Source organism: Papilio xuthus, unplaced genomic scaffold (assembly GCF_000836235.2).
Source record: "Papilio xuthus unplaced genomic scaffold, Pxut_1.1 DF828142.1, whole genome shotgun sequence".
NCBI classification, from domain to species: domain Eukaryota; kingdom Metazoa; phylum Arthropoda; class Insecta; order Lepidoptera; family Papilionidae; genus Papilio; species Papilio xuthus.
The window spans coordinates 4,154,992-4,171,982 of NW_013530507.1; the positions used below are offsets into that span (position 1 = coordinate 4,154,992).

The window sequence follows — 16,991 nt, forward strand, 5'->3', positions numbered from 1 at the left end:
ATAGTAGGCGTTTAGTTTTGAAAATACAAGGTAGCAAATGAGCAAGTAGATATATGAATTCGCTGAATTAGCAAGGTGATGGCTGGCATAGATATTCGAATAATAAAACCAGTTGTGTTTTTTAAAGAACTAAATTAATTTTAGACCGGCACAGATAATATAAAACGATGTATACAATATGTCACCCAACGAAATCTATAGATGTCGCTACTAATATTTACTTTAAAAAAATCAACAATCCGAAAAATGCGTTGCCTAAAAAAGGATCTTTTATATTGCTGCGGTTTTCCAGCACCAAAACCATCTCACCTTCTCAGCCTTAACTTTAAAAAAATGGATTAAAATTTAGCCTCAAGCACGCACATCCATAAGTCGAAACTCGGAATTACTTCCCCCTTCACGCCTGTCTTCTGTGTGGTCGCGGTGTTTCAACGCGCGAGTGGGCAATTTGGCCAAATTCTGTTCAGGAGTTTACCCGGAACAAATAAGATTAGCAGACTAACAAAAATTTAGTTTTACGTTATAAAATGATGATCGAGAAAAAGTTTTATTTCTATATAACATGCAGACGCTCAAATTGTATTGATTGTTTAAATATGCAAACGAGGTGAAGTATAATTCAATTCCACGTTGACTTTATTTTTAAAAATAAATGTGTTTTAGTAAAAACATAAAAAAAACTGATGTCTCAAAATAAAACCTTTGAATAAAAAGAGCCAACAAATGACACTCGTATGAATAATAACTGGCTGCTTAACAATCATATTAATATTACAAATGCGAATTGGATGGATGGATGGTTGTTAGAAGGTATTTCCAGAACGGCTGCATGGATCTCGATGACATTTGACATAGACGTAGAACATAGTCTGGAAGAACACATAGACTACTTAAGTTTTTTTTTTAATTCCGATTTTTTTTAGTTCAGAGTCACCAGCGACAGCTAGTATTAATATAAAAAAATCTGTGTTTCACTCGTTTTGTGTATTACTATCTTTATCTGGTTTAAGACCATGAAATGTATGGTAATATATATTAATCTTACTTCTTACTAATATTATAAATGCGAATGTTTAGAGGGATGGATTTTTTTAGAAGGTTTATGCAGAACGGCTTAAAGGATCTCGATAAAATTTGCCACAGATGTAGAGCATAGTCTAGAAGGTACACATAGGACTAAGTTATTTTTTATTTTACGCAATCGATGTCACGGGAAAAAGTAAGTATAATATAATAAACAGGCCAGTGTCATTTTAGCAGTCATTGTTATGAATAATTTTGATGATTAACTAATTATTATTAGTCTAATAACGTCTAGGATAATTAAATGTTTCCAATAAATTAATTATATTTAACATTTGTCTATGCTATTAACAAATGAGTTCGCACTAAAGTATATTTATCGTCTTTTTCATTCATTTTTTTTAATTTCTTTTAATGGCAAACAAGCTCTCGCTTAAAGAGGAGGGGATGAATATATTGCCAATATAAGCACTTTACACATTATTTGAATATTTAAACCAGAGATAAACTAAGGAAAATGGTTACTTCTAAGTGGCTTATGCGGTTAACGAGACATTGCAGCAGCTGGTGAGTCAAATTATATTAACGTCTCACGTTATTTCGTATCTACACTTAACAATTATATCCAGAATATACTAAGACCTCATTCGTACATGCGGTTTTTTATCGCGAGTTTATTTTTAATCGCGTTAAAATAAAACTATTACATTTCCATGTACTTTAAGACATTATTAGTTTTCAATACCAAGTCAAGTGTCAGATTGATAAGTGAGGGGACATAAATATTGATATTTCAATAAGGCTAGTGTTGCGCCGATACACCGGCACAGTGTCGGATTTTCTTCCTAACAGTAACTCTTACGGAATAGATTTTAAAAAGCGACACTTTTTCAATCACGCAGTGCTGCATTTAGAGTACTGGGCGAACGTAACAAAAGTGATTTTAAAGAGTTCGTCGCTCAAGAGTCGCGAACGCGGAGTTGTAACGTAGCGTTTAAAAAGCGCCAGTGCGATTGAGGGCTAAATATTATTTAGTCCAACTTAAAAATAGTGTAGTTTGTATTTATAAATTTATCAATTCTGTTATTGAAAATTTAATTACTGTAATTGACCTTTAAAATTTTTATTTAAATTGTTTATATCAGCTCGAATTATGAGTTCATGAGTTTTTAAAAGACGTGAGCAGACGAAAAAAAAGGAATAGACGTATTGAGAACCTTCTTCTGTTTTTGTCAAGGTAGCTAACAGAGTTCTAGAATGTTACAACTTATTTGTATACTTTTAAAGTTAAAAAGATCGAACCACGGATACCTGGGTGCAAATTAAGGATGAAAACAAATGAAGTATAGATACCAAAAAGACGATGAGTCGTTTAATGTTAATTTATCGTCCCCCTTGTACATAAACAACCTTAACAGTAAAGGAACTCCAGATACGTTCCGGGCCTTAAAACAAACGTGTGTTTGAAAGAAAGACTACATATATAACTCTTATGTTAATATCTGCATGTAAACTTTAGGAGTATAGCACAACGGCAGATTCAACGGACGCAGACATGGGTTTCACAACAAACGTTTGCAGAATACCAGCAATCATTACCGATCATCTTAGACAAGGGTCTGGCTGACTTCAACTTTAGTCCGGAATTATGTGACAGATTAAAAAAGGTAATATAATAAAATAATGTTTACGATAATGGCATTTATTTTTATCAAAAACACAAACCCAAAGGGTTTATCATTTTTTATTTACGAAGCGACTTTTGATGTATTAGTCAAAAATAAACCATTTTAACAAGTTCAATTTATTCTTTGAGTATATACTCTAAGCAATTTTTTTATAAGGTGACAAATGCGAGACATGAAATCGCTGAGATAACGAAGCGACCGTTGCACATAGACATACGCAATTACAGATACGTTACCTACCTATAATCGACGGTGGAGGGGATGCACAGAAAGTGATTTCCCTTGACATACATCGCATCCGAAGTCTCCACTTCCAATTCCCATCCTTTACTTATAAGATAAAGGGTGGGAAGGGAAAGAGGATTAGAATGCACGAAATATAATAAAAAGTATCCATTTGTTTATAACTTGTTGTTAATTTTAGTTCACAGCTTACAATGTGGGGTCGGGGAAGCAAATTCGAGGTCTATTGACAATGGCAGCTTGTGAAGCACTTATGCAGCCGGAACAGAATGAAGAATTACGTGAAAAAATGTACGTTTTGGCGTGGGCTGCAGAAATGGTAATGCCTTAAAACATTTATTTTATGGTATTCTTACATTCAAATATTAATGTTGTCTTAATATAAAGTTAATCATAACTTCCCACGTGCCGGTTTCGTAGCCTCCTTCGACTTTAACTTGCATGTTCGTAATTGTCACAAAATCCGTGCCAAGATGGCCATGCCAGCTTTAGGCATGCCAATAAGCATTTACATATGCCTGTAGCTGGCATGCAAGTGCATCGTGATCCAGTCACTTGCATGCAAGTGTGTTTGCACCTAGGAATGTGTTAGCGGGTTAATTTTTGAAACTTTAACATTGACGTAACGCGACATTGGCGTTCGTGTGCAAAATTTTGTTTCACATACGTCCACGGTCAGATAAGTTTGTCGATCTCTACTTAAGCATTTTATTTCATATATTTTTCAGTTACATGCCTTTTTTTTGGTAACTGACGATATGGAAGATGGTGCTAAGACCCGCCACGGGCAGACATGCTGGCATCTTTTGCCTGACGTAGGCAAGTACGCGGTCACTGACACTGGGATGTTCCGCAGCTTTTTGAGTGAAATATTAAGGGTATACTTTGGAAAAGAAGCCGTTTATCCCAAACTTGTGAATATATTTAATGAGGTAATTTTATTTTACTTTAAATTTTCTTTCTTTAATCAGATACCGATAAGTTATAGTTACCCGCTAAAGTATGAAAATATATCTTACAAGTTAAGAAATTATGAAATACTAGCCGTCGCCCGCTACTCCGTCCGCGCGTAATTAAAAACATTATAAGTAGCCTATGTGTTCTTCCAGATGTTCTACATGTATGCCAAAATTCATTAAAATCCGTTCAGCCGTTCCGGAGATACCTTCAAACATCTATCCATCCATCTATCCAAACATTCGCAATTATTATATTAGTTAGACTATGCTTTCATTCGTCAAACGCGAGATAGAGTCAAAGATAACAATATTTTATTAAAAGTAATTCTCTATTTAATGCAAGAATTCTAAGTTAATTCTTTATTATACAACTAACAAATGGGTAATATATTCCTAGCACGTTGTTTGTTTTTAACAAAGTATTATTAATTTAACTGTTTTTTCAGACCTATTTCAAGACACATATTGGACAATTTATCGATTCTACATTGTGTTCGAACAGACAATATTTGAGTTTTACAACGGAACAATATGCCCTAGTCTCTGCATATAAGACATCATTCTATACCTTCCAATTTCCTGTTCTATTGGGTCTTGCTTTGAACAATAAGTATAGTGATAAAGCTTACAAGATCGTGGAATCTATAGGTTCTGACGTTGGATTACTGTTACAAATGAAGGTAAGGTTAAAGCAAATATAGATTGAGGTATAGGGAGAGACAGAGAGGCTAGATATAACAAACAGACTACATACATGTACAGTCAGCTGCATAAATAAGTATTCAGTTGAAAAAATTTAGAAACTTGCATTAATTCATCTATAACATATTAATATGAGAGCGTCGGTTGAATGTTGAATGGAACTTCAACGGACAAGCAGAAAAACAAATTGAAATTTATATGTTTATATGATAACATTATTAAATTAATCAAACTTTCGTGAGATTGCAATAAACTTATATAAAAACGGCTAAACACTCACGTATATTCGTTAGTCTATGCTTTCATTGGTTAATTGCGAAATATAGTCATCTGGCCGCCAACCTTCACGCGTCAAAGAGGCCACAAAAAGAAGAATATATGAGAGTTATTTAATAGTTTAGTATTTCTCTATTTAAAAAATATAAGTTTATTGATAATATGTTTTTCTCGCAAGTAATATTAAGCTTTTAATTTCATTGTAAATTTAATTGCATTCTATTGTAAGTACTAACTTGACGCCATTTCTGAATGTTCAAAGGTCTGCATAAAACCGATCAAACTTTTCCGGTAATATTAATATTTTTTACAGAATGACTATTTAGATTTATATGGTGATGAGATAGTTGAAGGAAAGACTGGCACCGATATCCAAGAGGGCAAATGTTCATTGCCCGCCGTAACAGCTGTAAAACTCTCCAATGAACACCAGAAGAATATATTCTTTGAAAACTACGGGAGATGGGAAGACAAATGTGTGAACGAAATAAGAATTCTATACAATGATTTACAACTAAAAAAGATCTGTGTTGATGAAGAGAAGAAACTCTACAATTCTATTTCTAAGCGAATTAATAATTTACCAAAAGATTCTATACCGCCTGCTCATTTATTTGCGAAGTTAGTAAATGAAATTTATAATTTAAAAAATATTAATTACGATATAAAACCATAATTTGTGTTCCGGAGGCCTAATAGTTCACGTTCCCTTCCCACCCTTTTCTTATAAATGATGGGAAAGGGAAGTGGATTTGGCAGAAAAACAACTGAATCAAATTTTATATAATATTATGTTTGAAGTCCGAGTCGATTTATTCACTTAAATCGATGCTTTTAAGCAGCCTCACTATCAAGCTAAAATTTATAGAATTCGAGTGACACATTAAACGTGAGTTTCTGAGACCTAAATTCCTATATAAAACATATTGTTATCTCTTTTTTGTCAACGATAATGATAGGGATGAAGATATGTTTTGTACAGAGATTGGGGTCTAAGAAACCAACGGCATGGTATTACATAACAAAATCTTTCTGGGGACACGTGTTTTTTATCGCCTTGTAACGGTTTTGTTATATCTCTCAAGTTGGCAGTCAATGTTAACGTCATAGTACAATGTATGGGCGTTGTGTAAGTAATCCATGTGACTTAGTTTCTTATAATTAAGTCCAATTCGTGCAATGTACGATTCCACGAAGTCGTAATCAAGATATAGCCACGACAGTTACATATAAGGGCAAATAAAATGTATAAATTATATCACCGAATAAAATATATTACTGCTATTAGAATGTTACTTTGTGTAGAGACTTTTGCGATTGCCTTTTACATATAAATATACTAGCTGTTGCCCGCGACTCCCTCCGCGTGGATATATAAAAACATATATATATATATATATATATATATATATATATATATATATATATATAAATATATATATAAAAGGATATAATTAGTGTAGCCCACCCATCCATCCATTCACATCACATCCATCTAAACATTCGCATTTATAATATTAGTAAGTTAAATAAAAAACAACTCTTCAAGGCATAAATTTCGAAAAAAAAAATGAATAAATAGTATCCTATGTCCGTCTCCTGGCTCTAAGCTACTTCCTCATCAATTTTAAGGCATATCGGTAAAGCCGTTCTTGTGTTATAAATAGTGTAACTAACACGACTTTATATATAAATATATATAATAAATATTATAAAATAAGACACATTTCGGCGAATTCAATCGCTCGATCGTTTGACATTTTTTGACGTAAAAAAAAAATGTGACGGAAAAAGGAAATGTCTTTGACTACATTTTACTAAATATATAATAAACAAGACAATTGTATCGCCACTAGGTAACGTTTTTTGTGTACTTGGTCGGAATAATTGTTGATTTTTTGTTATAATATAATGAAACGGTATTTCCTTGGTTAGTATTAAAACTTATAATGTAATATATTCATATTTATCTATTTAATGTAAATAGGTATACATATTGGGAAAATATTACATAATTACACACACACGCACAATAAAAATTAATTAATTAATGATTCATTTTGATGAAAGTAACTTTTAAAATAATCATGCCAATGAATAATAAAAGAAATAGAAATTTTAAAATAAATACACAATTATTCTTTAAATAAAAAGTATAATAAATAACAAGATTTTATTTTATTTTCAAATAGACGCGACAAAAAGAAAAAAGTATATCCTACTTTTCAAAAAATATATCCTGTTTTTGTTTTTGTATGTATTTAGATAGAAACCATAGAAATAAATCAAAAAGAAAATTGTACTTATATAAAAATTACATAAATATATTTTTATTTTTTACATAAGAAAGCTATAATGCTTATTTGGTTTTGTCTTTCTTTATATGTCTCTAATACTTTTGTGTAAAGAAAAAATGGCCGTTATCAAATTATTACTTTCAATCTTCCTATCTTATCTTACTAATACTATACTATACTCATTCTAATATTTATAAATACGAATATTTAGATGTTTGTGAACGGATGTCGATGTAATTTTTGCATACATAAAGAACATTGTCGGGAAGAACACAAACTACTTATTATTATTAGGTTAATTCCGCGCGGACGACGTCGCGGGCGACACCTATTGCTATAAATTAAACTTTACAATAATTCCGCAACCTTTAAGGCCTCTTCTATGGCAGTTGAATACTGCCGAAGTTGTTACGAACAAAAAATCTTACTAATCTGATTAATATTATAAATGTGAAAGGCTAGATGGATGGATGGATGTTTGTCAGAAGGTTTCTCCGGAATGATTCAACGGATTTTGATGAAATTTTGCATACATATAGAACATTGTCTGGAACAACACATAGGCTACTTTTTTCCAGAGGGGAATGCTTTATGCATACTCCGCGCCCCGGGGGGGACGTGGTAGTTATGTGGGATTCTCTTCCGGATGGGAAGCATACCCACTAAACCTCTCTGTTCCTCCTACGAATCATGGCGAAGACACGGGCATGCTTGCGCTTTCGACCGCGACCTCGCCTGAGTTACCTGCCGAAGCAGCTTCCACTATGGGGGAGGGCCTACCTTCAGCCTCAGGCGTTGGATCCTGACATATAGGCTACAAAATTTTATTTTTAATTCCGCGCGGACGGAGTCTCGGGCAAAAGCTAGTTTTATATAAAAACCAAAATTTAATCAAAACTTGCTGTAGACTATTGGTTCATTGTCAATATGAGCGGAGTCATAATAATTTTAAATTACTGAACTCAACTCGGACAACTAGTTTCTTATAAGAGGAAGTTTCGTGCGAAATGTTTATTTGTGGTTGTGTATTCGTGATTGTTGTTGCCTTTGATTATATCTTTTAATTAATTTTCATAAAAATGTTGTTTCTGAATATTATCAAACATTGTAGATGTTACAGTACTTCGTAAGTATATTTAATTTGAAAATTAATTATTTAATTTATATTTTTCAATCTAAATTCATAATAAAATTCTAATCTTGATAAAGACTTTAAACATTTTAAATGTTTCTATTTCTTCTAAATTATTATTGTATTTTAATATTTTCCCCGTGAGCAAGACTTCTAAAGAACACTCAATCTTACTAATATTAATAAATGCGACTGTTAAGATCAGTGGTTCCCAAACTTATTTTGTCTACTGCCCACTTTGAGAATAAATATTTTTTAGCGCCCCCATATTTTCACATATTTAAAAACCACTATAACTTTAAATTAAATTAATTAATTATTGTGACCTATATAAGTATATTAATGGAGAATTCTAAACGAAACTTTTACTATAACCCGCAACTTGAGTACTGCAGCGCCCACTTTGGGAAAGACTGGTTTAGATGGATGGATGGATGTTTGTTTGAAGGTTTTCCCCGCGGACGGAGTCGCGTTTGATATGTAGTAATCATAATAAAACACTCAAAGTATATATAAATATGTATATAATATAAAAAGGAACTTTGATGTTTTAATTAAGAAATGTTTTTTCAGAGTCAGCACTATATGTAAACAATCTGATATTTTAACCAACTTAAACAATGAATTTCCATATTATCTACCAAAAATTATTAAAACATCTCTTACCAAGAAAAAATACGCAGATAATATAGAGATCAAGGAACGAATTAAGAATGTAAGAAATTGTTTAAAATACTTCAATACACATTTAGTTATTTTATAATAAAAGGTGACAAACGAGAAAGCGAACACCTGATTACGAAACAATAGCGAAGTGACCAATACCAATAAAAATCTGCGCCATGTTAAAATGTAGCAGATGCTTTGACTATTTTAAAGGACAAAGGGGGCTTGTATAAATAATGAGGACATTTCCCTTCCACGAGAACCCTCCACCAAACCCTTCTTATCTTTTACTCATAAGATATAGTGGGAAAGGAAATTAAGCAAGCTAATAAATTGACTATTATTAATCGATTAGATTATCATCATCATCAAACTGACCTTGACAGAGGTAACAGAGGGAAAGCACAGCATGTACTAATCATCCATACATCTTTATCACCCATCAAATCTGAATTTACACCCTTATACATATCCTCTTTCACAATCCATCTATTACATTATGTCTTCTGTTTGTTTCTCTTATTTATGGTACATGACTTGATAAGAAAAAAAGATTGGATTACGTCTGTAAGTATTTTTTTAAGGCGAAAATAAGAAAATAGTTGATTGGTTATGGTGAGCCCATTAGAAAAAAAAGTGTTAACACGACTATAGATGCTCTTGTAGTTTTAAGAAAAACCTAATTATTATAGTTTTTTCTACTTCTATTGAATACATAATGTAACGAACAACAGTCAGAGTTCAAAATTCGCCACAGGTCTGCGAATTACAATCTCAGGTAACCCTGTTAACCCATCCCCTTCCCTGTACATGCTAAAAAGAGAAAGCCGCGGTCAATATTTCACCCGAAGCGCTTCATGGCAATCGTTATCTCGTGAAACCCTTCTAAATCTTCCATTCTTTAAAAAAATCCGGCTCAACAAATTATTACCTCATATCTTACTAATATTACATAAGCGAATGTTTTGATGGATGGATGTTTGTTTAAAGGTATCACCAGAACAACTGAACGGTTCTTGATGAAATTTGTCATACATGTAGATCATAGTCTGGAAGAATATATAGGCTACTAATAACGCATTTTTTTTAATCTGCGTGGTCGGAGTTGCAGGCGATAGCTAGTCAGTGATAAACCAATATAAGTAACCTGGCAGGTCTTTATGATGGAATGAAGATTTGATCAAGGTCACCGGAATGGATGTCTGCAAGACTGTCTAATGTCTTCAGTTACACGTGTATAAAACAATTTGTTATCACTGTCTTTTTGAAACAGAATGAAAGAGATGACGATATTTCTTTGTTTTGTTGTTGTTAGTAACTTTGTAGTATTAATATTTTTAATTTCAGCTATCTGAGTATCACACTCTTGCCAGAGAACCTATACAGGGCAGACTTACATTTCTTGCTTTCGATGCGCTTGCCGAATCCAAAGATTTGACAGAGGAGAAATTACATCAAGTACAAGTTTTAGCATGGGCTGTTGAATTGGTAATACAATTTGTCTTTTGTCTTTTATCATACATCCTTCATAATCACACAATATATATCTAACATCGTACGAATATTATAAATGTGAAAGCTTAAATAGATGAATGGATATTTGTTAGAAGGTATCTCCAGATTGCCATAACAGATCTTAGCGAAATGTGACACAGATATCGAACACAGTCTGGAAGAACATGAAAAGTTTGAAATCAGTCAACATTAATTTGGACATTAACCATCCTAGCACGAAAAGCGAGGAATTATTTAAGCGTCTCTAATTGAGCGTAAAGTACAACGACAAATCTCATATAAATTATGACATAAATTATCGTCAACGTTACGAAAACGTATAGCGCAAATATTCGTGATAGACCCTTAGAAACATGCATGCGTGCTTTGCCAAACACGACGAGTTCGGTCCCGCGGCACAACCACCCTTAGACTGCGTGTTGCAAGAGTTGGCGTAATATTGCAAATAGTTAAAATGGCACTTACCAACTCGATGCTCCGTCCACCGCCTGCAGCAGCCTGGTCACTTTGTCGGTGTCAATCGAGTCACGTAAATCACAATCAAATTGTCTAAAGGTGCCAGCGCTGCCCTGCTGATGCACCCGATGCACCACTTCGCGCTATAAACGCGTCGCAGTCGGACCGAACACGAAAACGTAAACATAGCGATCCTGTACGCTATAAAATCGACACGACTTTCAACTCGTACCGACCCACTGCCTCCCCTCCACAAGCCCGCTCAGACCCCGCGCCCGACCGTAGCGGTGAGGGATTTTAAACTACCCACTTTTGCGGGGAGAATAAAAATGAGTCGAGCTACCTACGTTAAAACGCGTATACCGAAAACTTAAAATCCATAATGTATCTGTACCGAATACGTGCTAAATTAAGTTTTCTGTACCATACCGATCCGATATTAATTCTTAATGTAAATACCATAAAAATTACTTGTTTCAGATACAATCATATTTCCTTATCGGAGATGACATGGAAGACAGTTCTGAGACTCGTTGTGGTAAGCCTACATGGCATTAATTGCCAGATGTCGGCTTATTAGCAATAAACGACGCAAGCTTGTTGCGTAGTTTTATCTACGAAATGATCAAAAATAACTTTGATCGGAATACATCAACGAAGATGGAAAATATTGTTAACGAGGTATGCTTTACAACGGTCAAATCAATGTAAAATGTAAAAATATTTAGTTTAATTTAGGGGACCGAAGAGCTGACTACCGCGGACAAAGAATTAGTATTAATATTCAAAGGGGGAACGCTGCCAGTAACTTCGGAGCCTTGCTTAAAGGGACACCTTTAAATAATATAATATATTTTAGTTAATTATTCGTTTTTTAATATTTCATTTAATATAAAAGATTTAGTTTATTTTCTAAACTTGTTGTTTATATTTTTAGCTACATATTTAATTTGAATCTTTGATTCTAATTAAGGAATTTCCTGATAGTTACAACTACTACTGTTGCTGTTTTTCAATCCATTGCTAACTTTAAATGTCGTTAAATGTAAAGTTTACTTTAATAATTTGAACCTCTTATTGTTATTTACTATTTCCTTTTGAATTTCAGGCATTCTTCACGATAAATATTGGCCAATACATGGATATTATGATGTCAAAATCTAAAGATTTAAACAAGTTTACTGTGGAACAGTATAATATTTTAAACGATCACAAATCATCATTTTACACTGTAAAATTACCGATACTCCTGGCTTTAGAACTCTGCAACAAAGTTAATCAAGATTCATACGAGAATATAGAAAAAATCTGCACGGACTTAGGTATACTTCTACAAATGCAGGTAATATTATATTCAAGGTATTCCTTTAATCATTATTCATTGTTATTTACCTCTATTGAGGTAAATAATATATTAATTATTCATTTTAAATCACGATACGATCGTGAACAAAGTTAATGTTTGAAATAGGCATTTTTTTTTCGCGAGCAAAAGATTTTCTATTCAAATAACCAACAGTTAATTTAAAAAAAACCACCCGACTGACTAGACATCAAATGTACAAAACAGCGCCATCTATTGGTTGCGTTTTAGAACATTTTTAACATCGTAAACAGAGATTTTGAATTAAAAAAATGTGGCGACTGAAATATGAACTCGTTCCTTTTTCAATTTTTTTTTAATTTTACCTTCCACATAACCTGTATGTGTTTTGTACAAATGTAATATACCCTATGACATTCCGGAGAAGAAGAAAAATCGAATGTAAATTTACTTGGTAAAATCCGTTCAGTCGTTTGGGCTCTATAGTGTGTCTATTTACGATAGATTAGTTTGACAATTCAATTGACAATTTGCTAGATATGGTTTGAGTAAAATCGATTAAGAATTTTTTTCGATTTTCGATGGTTGTTCTCATAGAACTTGCAATCGAAAATTTCGGGCTTATTGATTTTGAATTACAGTATAAATAAATTTGTTTCTTTCTATTCCTACTTAATCCTTCATAACGACATAAAGAAATAAGAGATTAAAGCAAAAATTGCGGTATTGACGCATAAAAAGGATTTCTTTACGATATGCGATACATACCCAAACAACTGAAATAAATTCAAAAAGTTATAAAAAACCTAAATTATAGTACCCATTTGTTCGATTAATTTTATTAAAAGACCGATTTACGATAGTTTAAAGTTTTGCGGTGTGCGCGACGGTTCGACACTGACAACCGTCCATTAAGTGCACAATTAATACTCATACAAAATTAATTCGACATTTAATAGGCGTCAATTGTCAAACTGATCTATTTTAAATAGACACACTATACGCCGTCACAATTTCGTTAAGTTGGCAAATAAAATGATAGATAAGTAACAAAATCATGTGGCGATCCAATGAAGTAGATAATGACTATTAATTTAATAGCATTATACAAATTCATGACACTGTTCTCTAAATACACGGTTACAAAGATAAGAGTTCTTCATTATAGTATAAGTACCCAATAAATAGTATAAAATTATATACAGTAATATAATTCTAAAATCTTAATAACCATTTTTTATATAGTACTAGCGGACCAGACAGACGTTGTCCTGTCTACACGTCTTTAATTTGAAAATTTCAAACTTAGTGCCGTCTGTCGGATCCAATGTAAAACATTCCAAAATCAACAACTACTAATAAATTAAAAATTAATTAAAAAAACATTGTCCAGCGGACAAAATTGTGAATCTAAACCATTCCCAGATCCCCTTGAACACACACAAAAAATTTCATCAAAATCGGTCCAGTCGTTTGAGAGAAGTTCAGTGACATACACACTCACAGAAGAATTATATATATAAAGATGAGGCAGCAAACACGCCAGCTGTCACCTAAATACGATATAACGAAGTGACCACTGGCCATGTTCAACGACATTTGCATATGCGTTGCCTACCTTTAAACCCAAGCACAAAAATATAATAATTTCCCTTTTTATGCATCCCCTCTTCCGTTAAATCCAATTCCCCATCCATCATTTCCTGACAAGAAAAGGGTGGGAAGGAAAGGGAGATTAAAATTAATCCGGCGCGCACACTTATCACACAAATTTGCTTTCACTTTACACCTGTCTTGTGTTTGGTCGTGATATTTTACCTTAGCAGCCAGCCCATTCGTGCAACAGATTTTGCTGGCTCTACAACTTATAAACCGATATTGTTTTAATCATAAAATTATATAGTGTTTAGTTAATATTTACGTTTTTTTTGCAGAACGATGTAATGGACTACATTGATCGAGATTCTTCGGCAGTTAAAACGAGTTCTGATATTCAGAAGAATAAGTGTTCTTGGCCTGCGGTGGCGGCTTTACAACATTTAAATGTAGAACAACGAAGAGAATTCATGACCTGTTACGGACGATGGGAAAACGAGAAAGTTGAACGTGTAAGGGAGTTTTACAAAGAAATTAATTTACCACATCTTTATCGTCTTGAAGAACAGAAGATAAGTGCAGCAGTTTTACAGAAGATTAAAAAATTACCCAATAATACGACACCGTCTGCTGATTTCTTTTACAAAATTTTTGATTTTGTACGTCAATATACTGAAGATATTTCGCCTTCGAAATTAAAATCGAATATTTTAATGAGCGCTATTTAAGATAAATAGTAAAAGAAGCAGAATATTTAACATATTTATTAATTTCTTTTTTTAAATCTTTTCTTAATTGTTAAATAATAACAATATTAAAAATATAAAAAAACACTAGAGTCCTAACTTGGTAGCGCCCCTATCAGGCGGACGCATGGATGGATGAATGATTGGTAGGATAGATAGACGTTTGTTAGAAGGTATCTCCGGAACGGCCTTACGAATCTTGATGGTATTTGGCACAGACGTAGAACAAACTCTGGAAGAACACACAGAACATTAAGTTTTTTTTAATCCGCGCGGACGGTGTCGGGGGTGATAGCTAGTTATATAATAGGTCTACCGGAAAGTTCTGTCCGCTCCGGTTTCAATCAGTTTCAACAAGTGTACGCATATTCCCGTGATACATATTTGGTAGATCACCTATGAAAACATCATAAGAAAAAGGGCATATTGTGAACCCGGAAAACCTGCCCCCTTTACCTCTAAGCCGAAGTTGAGCCTGAAAAAGAGAATGTTGTGCATATGGTGGGACATTCGAGGACCAATTTGAGCTGTTGAAACCAAACGAAAGGCTAAATTCGGAGAGGTCCTGTCAGTAATTGGATAAATTAAAAACAGCACTCCAAGAAAAGAGGCCGGCGATGTTCAATAGGAAGGACATCATACTGCTTCATGATAATGCCAGGCCACATGCTGCTTTGGGGGAAGTCGCAGTGCTAGGCTGGGAAATTCTGTCGCATCCACCATACTCCCCGGACCTAGCATCATCTGATTATCACTTGTTTCTGTCCTTACAAAATTTCTTGCAGGGCAAACAATTCAAGAATGAAGAAATATCAGACAAGCACTGGTTCAATTTTTGGCCTCTAGAGATAAGACATTTTTTAAATATACAAATTGCCGTCACGCTGGCAAGAAGTCATATATAATGATGACAATTATATTATTCAATAAAGTTTATCCAAAGATTGCAAAAATGTATTCCGTTGTTTCATTCTAAAACGGACAGAACTTTCCGGTAGACCTAATATATTCAGGAAAAACATTAGCCGCTATTATCTCTACTGAACTACGCAGATTTAATTAGACATATTTTTACCATCACATAGAAAATGTTCAAATTCCTAATTTTTAAAACGACCATTGTTAACCTATTTCAAAATAGATCAAAAAATATCTATTACAAATTAAGAGAAGTGACATAATTGCCGCGTGATTGTTAGAAATTAGTTGGTTTTTTTTATAATGTGTACTTTGAACTAACTAAACATTGATAAACTCGATAAACTTTATAACGACGATTAGAACTCACCTAAAAGACCCTCTCAGTTTTGATTTAATGTTCATGATATAAGAGTGTCGGTGGCTCAGAAGTCAAGCACTTGACTTACAATCTGCAGGTCCTAGGTTCGAATCCCGCCATGTACCAATGTGTCTTTCGATTTCCGATTTGCATATGTACATTTATTCGACGTTCTTACGGCGAAGAAAAACATCGTGATGCAACCTGCACATATCTGAGAATAAATTAAAAGATATGTGTGAAGTCAACCAACCCGCACTTAGCCAGCGTGGTTGACTATGGCCTAGTCACCGCTCACTTAGGGTAGGCTCCGTGACCCTCGGTGGAGACGTGTAGTAAGCTGATGATGATATCACAATTAACCTTTTTTAGAAATAATATAACAAGTGCTAATTGAGTTTGTACTAAACTTTACAACAAACTTTTAATGAATATAAAACATTCAATTATATGTCTATATACGGTTATCGCTTTTGTATAAGCTTGCCAAAATTATTTCTAACTCAAACTTTGTTTTAGACCTGGTTTATATTATTCTAGTCCAATAACCCAGTAACGCTGAACTAGCATGGACTGTTTTGACGATAGATTTTACATTATTCCAGTCAAGTTAAAGCTGTCAAATCATTCAAAGGTACAGTACAGTGAAAATGAGTTCAGGAAAGCTGTTGAAATTACTTTTTAAAAATGTATAGCCCGTAATAACATATTTTGTTGGAATTAGCTGGCTCGACCGGTGTATAATACCACGACCACACAGAAGACAGGCGTCAAGTGGAAGTCACTGCATATTTCGTGTTATGAGTGTACGTGCCGGAACCCTAACTCTAGTCCTCTTTCATGAAAGTGGAGGGGACGCATAGGAAGACCGAGCTCTCACCGATAGGGTTAATATTATAGCCCTGAGGTGGGACATCGGTTCTAGTATTCTGGTTCGGAGTATTCTGAAGAATTGTTTGGAATTCCTGCAGCCGAGTCTCTTTATCCGACGACATGACTGACGGCCAGATACCATACACACCACCTGAATGGCTTGCAGTGTGGTGTTCGCGAAATTTCCTGCCACGCACGACCGTGTTGTGGAACGTT

At 33.8% G+C, this 16,991-nt stretch overlaps 1 protein-coding gene across 1 annotated transcript; it reads left to right on the plus strand.

Annotated features, from left to right (window-relative positions):
• Positions 1-1,431: 1,431 nt before the first annotated feature.
• On the plus strand, positions 1,432-14,475 carry LOC106114535 (farnesyl pyrophosphate synthase-like). The gene is made up of 11 exons (XM_013307784.1): positions 1,432-1,590; positions 2,543-2,690; positions 3,136-3,273; positions 3,683-3,886; positions 4,360-4,593; positions 5,205-5,512; positions 8,894-9,035; positions 10,334-10,474; positions 11,438-11,638; positions 12,066-12,299; positions 14,216-14,475. Exons 1-9 carry the CDS (start codon positions 1,541-1,543, stop codon positions 11,513-11,515), a joined length of 1,443 nt encoding a protein of 480 aa, XP_013163238.1. The 5' UTR covers positions 1,432-1,540; the 3' UTR covers positions 11,516-11,638; positions 12,066-12,299; positions 14,216-14,475.
• Positions 14,476-16,991: the final 2,516 nt, after the last annotated feature.